The sequence below is a fragment of the Festucalex cinctus genome, chromosome 7 (genome assembly GCF_051991245.1).
Source record: "Festucalex cinctus isolate MCC-2025b chromosome 7, RoL_Fcin_1.0, whole genome shotgun sequence".
NCBI classification, from domain to species: domain Eukaryota; kingdom Metazoa; phylum Chordata; class Actinopteri; order Syngnathiformes; family Syngnathidae; genus Festucalex; species Festucalex cinctus.
This window is the reverse complement of record NC_135417.1, coordinates 7,236,312-7,245,677: the sequence shown is the minus strand read 5'-3', so window position 1 is coordinate 7,245,677 and position 9,366 is coordinate 7,236,312. Positions and strand designations below refer to the sequence as shown.

The window sequence follows — 9,366 nt, the reverse complement described above, 5'->3', positions numbered from 1 at the left end:
TAAAAAAAAAATATAAATCAGACATGAGCTAGTAAAATTGCAGAAATGTACATTTTTTTTCAATGTCCCAGTATGAGTGTAATGAAAATTGTTTAGATGGGTATGAGGATGTATTATTATTATTGTGCATGCCTATGAATTTCATGTACATACGGTTTTGGCAAATGTACGTATATGTCAAAGAAGTACAGTTGTATACACGAGCAGGATTACACATTTTTCTTTTTATTGAAATGCATTAACCTATTTTATTAATAATGAAATAAGTCAAAAGACTTTGAACATGTAAACTGTCACGAATGATTGCATAAGTTTCTTTCTTTCTTTTAAAGTTTCTTTTCTGCTACTTGTTTATGTTTATATGTTTATATGTTCAATAAACATGTTTGCTTTTAAAATTTGGGGGCCGTATAGTTCACCTTTAAATAAAAATTTCAAATATCACAACTGATAATAAGCATTTAAATGAAGATTAATATTTACTGGATACACAGAAAAAAACACTCTTGCACAAAAAAAGCTTGACAGCAAAAAAACTAAAATAAATTGACAAATAAATATTCAGTAAAACACGATTGATATTTATGGAGGCAAAATGCAGTTTTTCTTCGAGGGTAAAAATGTATGAAAATTATTCACAATTCCACCGTTGCTTGCACATAAACACGCTTAATAAAACATGACATGACACTTGTGTAGCATGATACTTTTTATTTTAACTTAAAAAGAGAGCGGATCAAAAACAGGGTTCAATAAATTAGAAATAAATATAATCGTTGTCATCATTAGTAATACATACATAATAATTACTCCATTGCGAGAGTCTGACACAAACAGGCTCTCGGCACTTTTTTTTTCCTTTTGTTTTCTCTAGAAAAATTTCAAAATGAAAATATTGCAACCCACTCAACCCCCCCCCCCCCCCCCGATAAACAAAATAATTAGATAAATAAATAAAAAATAGTTCAAATATTAAAACCTCCCGAATAAAAGTGCGGCTAAACCCCTCCCTGTTTTTTTTCCACCTAAAATCTAAGTAAAAATTTAAAATAGGTTAGTGATTTCCCCCCCCCCATTGTACAATTTGGAATGTGATAATCCTTTTTTTTTTTATGAAGATGATAATGTTACTAGTGGTAATAATAATAATAATGGCAATAATAATAATAATAATAATAATAATAATAATAATGTTTGTTGTGTCCTTTTTTCCAGAGTTGCTAAAGATCTTTTTTGCATGTTTTTAAATGCTGTTCTAAGTTATTTATTTACATGATCGTGTTTTCATTCTTTGTTTCTGTCTTTTCAATTTTTTTTTTTCCGTACTGAAATGAAAGCACCGGCGGCTGGTCGGTCCCTCGATATTTGTCAGCTAATACAGATGTATAGACATGGAAGTGATATATATGAGTCAGCAGTTTGTTTTCTTGTCAACCGTCCACATGCGGCAGCTTCGCACTGGACCTCAAAACACCCTGTCCGGCCACTAGATGGCGCTCTCGGCTCTACGCAGCTTGTGTTTGTGGTATGTACACTTGTTGCTTGTGTGTGTGTGTGTGCGTGTTGTTGTTGTTGTTGTGTGTGTCAGTGCAAGTACACGAATGCGCTCCACCAATGCACAGAGGCGACGGGAAAGCGCTCTGGAATTTCCACCTGGGCTCAGAAAGGTCACCTGTGGAGGGCGGGAGGGATGGACGGATGGAGAAATGGACGGACGGATGGAAGGTATGATGGTTGACGGGGGGAAGAGAGAAGGACAGAAGCCTCGTTAGACGTCATATGTTTTCTTGTTGTGTTTCTTGTTTCTTTTACTTGATTGTGAAGCTTCTAGCCATTTGAGTTTTTTTTTGTGTTTTTTTTTTGACCAATCAGATTTCAGCTTCAATGTGTTGTCATATAAACGTAACTTCCCAAACGTCTTCAAAATCCGAGTGCTGGCTTCGACAGTTAGTTTCAGTATTAGTTTTACTTAAAAAAAAAAAAGGAAAAAAAAGTGTAATATGACATGCACAATAAAAAAAAAAATAAAAAAAAACAGTATTGGAGCGACGTCATCTGAAGGTGATTTTCCCATTGGCTGCTGCGAGATGACGTCACTTCTGTGTGACACAATTTCAAACGTCCTTATTCCAGCGGTTAATATCAAAATAAATCGACTTCAAATCATATTTAAAATCATCCCCCAAAGGCTCATGCATTAAATTAATTACCAAAGACTAAAACATAAGGACATTTTTGCTATAATTATCGTTAGTTTTGTAAACATAAAATGTAGTTAGTTTTCGTTTTTTAAAAAGCATTTTTGTCTTAATTTTATTTCATTAACGAAATTGTTTTTTGAATGTAATTTTTTTCGTTACTTTTAATTAACTAAAATAACCTTTATTGGAATATAATAGTGTTTCTTGCTATGAATACAAATACACAAAATGCCTCTCTCTCTTCTTTCATGCCATGCAGATTTATACTGCATTTTTGCATATTATTATGCGAGCTAAATTCAGATCAGTGTTTGAAAACAAACTACTCTTAAAAAAAAAACATGCAAATGTTATGTACTTCAAGTATTGGATTTAAAAACCAAAAGTTGAAGCTCTGTAACATTGATGGTTGAGTTGTTTTATTCTTCTCATACCACTAGAGGGCGCTCACTCCACTTTTAAGAATCACTGCCCGAGTTGATGTTTTCCCGATGGGCACATTTGTTGTTATTGTGCTCCACTTTGCTTGTTTTGAAATATAGTGCATCTCAACATGTATTGGAAAAAAAATAAACCAACCAACTGTACAGTTAAAACTGCAATCTTGACCCAGCATATAGTACGTCATGACGAAGTCATATTTCTTCTCCTGAAATGCACCCAAATAAACAAGATTGACACAAAACCTGCACAAAGTGATCAAAAACTAAAGAATCAAACCACACATACATGCAAGCAACACATGTCCAACCATATTTATGATGTGGTGACTTTTAACTGTTATTGATCAGAGTGTGCGAGGGTCAATAGAAAAGAAAATAAAAAAAAAAATCATCGCACAATGCACCCGAGGTCACCACGGTAACAAGACACGCGGGTCAGTGCACGACCGCTCGCTGGGGCTGGGGGGAGTGACGACACAAAGGCTGCCGCCGCCTACCAACAATCAATCGCCACGGCAACCCAAATACAGGCCCGACCAATCAACTTGCAGCGATGTTCGAGGAGGGGGGGGGCGTCGGTCGGGCTTTATCGCTCGCTAGGCGACCATTGCCGTAGCTGAACAGCGATTGGACGGAAGGATCTTTGGGCTGAGTTGCCATGATAAGCAAAAGAGCACAACAGCAGCAGCAGGAAGGAAATGAAAACGGAGACGTTTCACTTTTGTCTTGTTTTGATGACATTGTAAATTTTCATCAAAACACGTTTAGCGAATACCGTACTTCTGCAACGACATGCCAGGAGCATTTATTGATCTATTGTTTGCATTTTATGAGCAAAAATGTTGTAAGCAATCATAAAATACAGAATATGAATTACATTTTACAATTTTACGTATATTTGTGGCGAATAAGCGAAGCGTGGAGAGTGTCTGTAAGTGAAATTAATGCGACAGTCTCTCAAATAGCTGCACTTTTAATTTTTGCCAATTTCCTCTCTGCATTTTTAAAACAGAGCAATAAAAAAAAATTGTATTCTAACTTAAACTTGTTTACCATTCACTTTCATTCATCCAAGAGTGGTAGGTGCTGCTGTTTTGGTTAGTTAGAAATGTGATATACAGTATTTCTCCTCGTACTATTTCCACCACCTCTCTCTATTTCTTTCCCGTGTTTGACTCAAGTCTTCGTTTTGGGCTCACAAGCTCACCTTCATTTTTTTTGTATTCCTGCCGTCACTCAGTACGGGCGGTTCGCATCCTTGGGCCTCTTGAGCTGCACTTTCAGTCTCTTCATGCCGATCTGGAAGCCGTTCATGGACTGGATGGCCGCTTGAGCGCTGGCCGGGTTGTCGAAACTCACAAATCCTGGAGCGGCAAGTAATACAAGTAATAAACATTTAAAAAAAAAAAAACAACTAAAAAAAAAAACTAAAAAACAAAACAAAAACTAATACCACTAAAACTAAGCATTTATTAGATAACTAAAACTAATAAAAACTAAGAACCACGCTAAAAACTAAAACTAAATCAATTTAAAAAAAAACAACTCTTCTTTGCATATATGTAATTCATAAGGACTTACAACTTATACCAATCCCCACTTAAGATAAACATGTTTTGTTTATTCTCTATTGTTTTATTTTTATGTTTGTAACAACAACAACTTAGTGGTATATTATCATGACAGAAGTTATTTAGGGAGTAGGTCTAGATAGATAAGTTTTTGTACTTCTTCCTACTCATTTTTGAACATGTAAATCATGTTGTTTTTTTTGTTTTGTTTTTTAACATTTTCTCCTTTATTTTTTGAAACTTCAACTTGTATTTTATACTTGTGATGTGTTCAACCAATTCACTTCTTCCTGCCTCAACACACAACGGCGTTGTAGATAAAAAATAATTAATGGACAGTGTAATTCATCCTCGGTAAAAAAAAACAAAAAAAAACCCGCACCCTTTTTTTTGTTTGTTTTGTTTTTGAATCACTTGTCCTTTCCTTTGTCCGATGCAGCTGCTGTCTGCCCTTCCGCCCCTCCCTTTTGTCTCCCACATCTGTATGTGTGCGCGCGTCTCACCAAAACACTTGCTCTGGTTGGTGGCCCGGTCGACAAACACCTTCGCCGAGATGACATTGCCAAAGGGCAAAAACATCTGCAGCATTTCGGAATCGCTGAACTCCTGAGGCAGGTGGTAGATGAAGATGTTGCACCCCTCCGGACCTGCCGCACACACGCACGCACAAGCACAAAACAACTTTATAGCGGCTGAGTGGTAAAAAGGGGTGTGGTCGTAAACAGCGCCATCGTCACCTTCTCGTTGCTGCTGTTGCTGGGGCTGCTGGTGTTGCTGGGCAACCAGCGCGGGCTGCTGGGGGAAGGGCTGGCCGACCAATCCGTAGGCGGCGGGGTACGCCGCTATTGGGGCAGACAAAAAACGGACTCGTTATCCCATTGGGCTGCGCCAACAGGTGGCAACACGGGAACGGCCAATGGCACGGCTTTATTTTCGAGCCCCCCAAAATGTGTCCCGATGAAGGTGAAAACTATAAAACGTCTGTGTGGAAAAAAAAAAAAAAAACAATGACCGAGACCACCGATGTCCCCCTCCTCCCTTCCCTTTTCCACGCTGTGGTTATAAATCCTCCATGGACATTTACAATGATGATACTAGAGTTGAAAATATTCCACAGGTTTGCCTTCCTCACTGCCTCACTGGTGTCATTGAATAGAGTCAATATTGGAAAAAAACAAACATAAGCATTTTCATAAGTAGTTTGAGAAACAAAATAATGTATTTATAAACCAATTCAGTTAATCCCTCACATATTCACACTTTAGTGTTCACAAATTCACCTGTTTGCATATTTTTCCCCGGTGGAACCTATCCTCAACTCTTAAAAACATGATGCAATGGCGCCAAATCTGTCAATCAATCAATCAATCAATCAATCAATCAATCAATCAATCAATCAATCAATCAATCAATCAATCAATCAATCAATCAATCAATCAATCAATCAATCAATCAATCAATCAATCAGCACCTTTCATACTTTAAAAGTAACAAGGTTCTTCACATTAAAAAAAAAATTAAAAAGGAAGGAAAGAAAAACAAAATGAAAGTCAAAAACGTGTGAATTGGGGTCAAGGAAGTACAGTATGTTGGAGTGACTCCTCTCAAATTAGATCCAAGAAATTAATAAAAAAAAAACGTCAAATACAAGAGAAAATGGAAAAAAGTAAACTGTCCAGAAATCCTCATATGTCCAAATATGAGGGCTGGGTATCGATTCAGATTTCCAAAATCGATTCGATTCAATCCAGAAGGTTCCGATTTGATTCACATTGATTTTCGATTCAGTGAAGGATTTAATGCAGTGCCAATTTGACTTTTATGTGGAAGACATTCACAGAAGTAGCAATGCTGCAAAATAGTCGAAACGTCTTTCTCTTACTTGAATGATTAGTAAAAACATGAATATTTACATTTATAATTGAATCCAATGCAGTTACATTAATCATGGATCATGTGTGTTTTATTGAACATAATCTGATCAAAACCATCAATAATAATTGAAATCAATTACAACCCCAGTGCTGGGCTTGTAATTGACACTCGCACTGCTGTGACAGATTTCATACAAAGGTTCCAGTGATTACTAAACACATCAAAACAAATATACCTGTATTGTAAGAGACGGTTGTGTCCACCCACCTGTGTAATGCTGCATGCCGGCATAGGCCTGCTGTAGCGGGTCCAAGGCTGCTGGAGTCTGAGCTGCAAAATGAGGGAGAGGAAAAAAAAAAAAAAAAATTAAGATTGAAAAATCAACTGTGTTTCTTTTAGTTGTTGTTTGAAATGTCCTGCTCTGACTCAGCAGTTTTGCAAGTGTGAGTGAGGTGTGGCGGAGAACTTGAGACAGCCGTTTGAGGTGTCGGTCAGGTGTCGGCAGTCCAAATACCTTGATATGTGTGAACGCCATTGGTGTATAGCGTCTCGGTTGCTTGCTGTCCGTTGGTTGGCGCCGGCACGCTGCCGTAACCGTTGACTCCGATTGGCGGAGGGAGAGCTGGCACGGGCGTAGCTGCGATCGTCGGTGGAGTGTTTGTCCCTGCGGGCATGAATCGCACACAACAAACCTCAGCCAAACTCTACCATTTTTCCCCTTAATATATTTGAATGCTTATGTCTGCATCAGTCCTTTTCATTTCCTTTTTTGCTATGCGCCCCCAGGAAGAAGAAAATATTTCACATACCACCTCGCACAACTCTCCACTGTGACTATAAATAGTATCATCAAATAGTCTATAAAAGTGTTGCAAATAAACCCCTGCAGAGGAGTGAATGCTATTAATGGCAGCACCACTGCCACCCACTGTAGTGGATGCGCAATTACACTTTATTCTAGTACGGCAAAACAAACAAACAAACAAACAAACAAACAAACAAACAAACAAACAAACGTTCCCTGAGGTCACAAACATTCGACGGCATATTAGGGGCACGTATAAATAGAGCGGGGGCAATATTTCAAGAAAAAAGAACTATATATATATATATATATATATATATATATATATATATATATATATATATATATATATATATATATATATATAAATAAAGTTGCAGATTTGCGGGGAAAAAAACTCACGTACGAAAGTCGCAATGTTTTTTTTCTCGCAAATTTGCCACTTTCTAAAGTTGTAAATTTGACAATATTTTTTCTCTGAATATTGCCCCCGCACTCTTAAAAAAGAAAGAAAAAAAATAATAATTATACATGTCCCTAAGATGCCGTCATACAAACACCCCCTTTAAGCATAAAAAAAAGAAATCACATAACATAATGCAATGTTTTTAATATTCAAAAACAGAAATGATAAACAAAGACCAGCAAGTAAAGATGATTTTTTATTTTTTTTTATATTTTTTTTAGATTTCTAGATTTTTCAAATTGGTCAATTTGACCCGCAACACAACAGGAGGGTTTTAATACACCACCTGAAAAACCGATTAAAAAATATATATATAAAAAATGTAAAATAAAATAAATAAATAAATGAATTAATTAATGGAATGGAATGCTATTTATATAGTGCTATTTTTTAACCAATCGTGCCCAATAAATTACATAAATAATGAAACATAAATAAGAATAATGAAGACAATTTGAATGCGCTATTTTTCCTTATTAAATACATTGCTGAGGTATCAGGTTGTGACTGGGAATCATCAGATACTCAGAATCAGGTGATTCAGACTTGTTGGACTTAGGTGCAAAAAAAACAACAAAAAAAACTTATGATTGTGACATCCCTGCTATGCAGTCATAAATCTATGCCCAAAATGACTGACAGTGAGCAGAATTGTGTCAAAAAAACAAACAAAAAAAAAACGTGGTCCTACCCGAGGACGGCGTGATGGGCGTGATGGGCGTGGCGATGATCCCGTTGGCGTTGAGCGCGGCCATCTGCTGCATCTGCACGGCGGCGACCGTCGCCACGGGGGACAGATACGCCGACTGGGCGACCAGGGCCTGCTGCTGGACAAGCTGTAAGCGAGTTCACGGGAAGACAAAGAGACGGGTTAAACGCTTATGGGAAGAGAGGAGGGAGGGCAAAAAAAAAATAAGAGCGAGCGAGTGATGGAGGAGCAGATGAATAGAGATCTAATTACGAGAGCATTATGCCCGGAGTCGGCGGGTTAATGGCGGTTGTTGTTGCAGGCCAGCTAAAATGCCAGATGACGTACGGCCCTGTTGCCCGCCTAATAACGTTACAGGCCCAATTAGGCCTCTTGAAAGTTGGGACGTCCTTTCTATGGAGGGCCAAAACGGCCAAAATTCAAAATAAATAAATGACTAAATAAATAAATAAATAAATAAATACATAAATGACTAAAAGTGAAAATAAAAATGGATACAAAAAAATATAATTCGAAAATTATATATATATATGTTTTTATTTTTACTTTTAGTTATTTAGTTACTTATTTATGTAGTCATGTATTTATTTTGAATTTTGGCAGTTTTGGTCCTCCATACCTTTGGAGAGCACGCCACTTGCACTTGCCTGAGCGTTGACCGCCTGCGTGTAGGCGTTGTAGGCGGGGAAGTTGAGGGTCATGGGGCTGAAGATGCCCAGCTGGGAGGCCACTTGCTGCATCCTCCGCAGGCCGCGCTCCTTCTCCGTGTCGGCGAACTTCACCACCAGGCTGGATGACGCACCCTGGCGTAAAAAAAAAAAAGCGCGGCACGATCATCGTCACGGGTTACAGGTGCAACAAATATTCCGTCATCTGTTTTCTTGTAATCGTTTTGAGGTCTGTTCTAAAAATAGCTCGCCAGTGGTGGGAAATTGTGATCTTCTAGGAACATTTGAAGAAGTGATCATTTGAAAACAAGGATGATCATGTTTGATATTGTTTTTCAGACCGGTGTACCAGTACGAGTGTTCTTTTCATTTCATGTATGGATTTGTCTTACACAACAGAGAGAAAATATTTGCATGACAGTGTTCCCTCGTTTATCACGGGTTCATCTTTCGCACATTTTTTATTTTTTTTTTACAGCGTCCTTTTTGGTTTGTTTATTTTTTTGGTATTTGCGCGTCCGTATCTCTTGAACCGTCCTTCCAACCGGGGACATCCACAGATTCGTCTCGACGAGACCGTTCCAAAGGTGTCTGTCCCGTCGCTCCACGACATTGCATTACAGAGATA

The 9,366-nt window shown here is 37.8% G+C and overlaps 1 protein-coding gene across 4 annotated transcripts in view; it reads right to left on the bottom strand.

Annotated features, from left to right (window-relative positions):
• Positions 1 to 1,527: 1,527 nt before the first annotated feature.
• The window catches only part of LOC144021907 (CUGBP Elav-like family member 3), a 36,835-nt gene continuing 28,996 nt past the window's right edge, over positions 1,528 to 9,366 (bottom strand). For all 4 annotated transcript variants that reach the window (XM_077526166.1, XM_077526165.1, XM_077526167.1 and 1 more), the window contains 8 exons: positions 8,718 to 8,873; positions 8,053 to 8,197; positions 6,605 to 6,754; positions 6,358 to 6,420; positions 4,953 to 5,057; positions 4,719 to 4,862; positions 3,852 to 4,008; positions 1,528 to 1,672 (listed from right to left, as the gene is read on the bottom strand). In XM_077526166.1, coding sequence (XP_077382292.1) covers positions 3,881 to 4,008; positions 4,719 to 4,862; positions 4,953 to 5,057; positions 6,358 to 6,420; positions 6,605 to 6,754; positions 8,053 to 8,197; positions 8,718 to 8,873 — 891 coding nt within the window. In that variant the 3' untranslated portion in view covers positions 1,528 to 1,672; positions 3,852 to 3,880. The remainder of the gene's footprint in view (positions 1,673 to 3,851; positions 4,009 to 4,718; positions 4,863 to 4,952; positions 5,058 to 6,357; positions 6,421 to 6,604; positions 6,755 to 8,052; positions 8,198 to 8,717; positions 8,874 to 9,366) is intronic.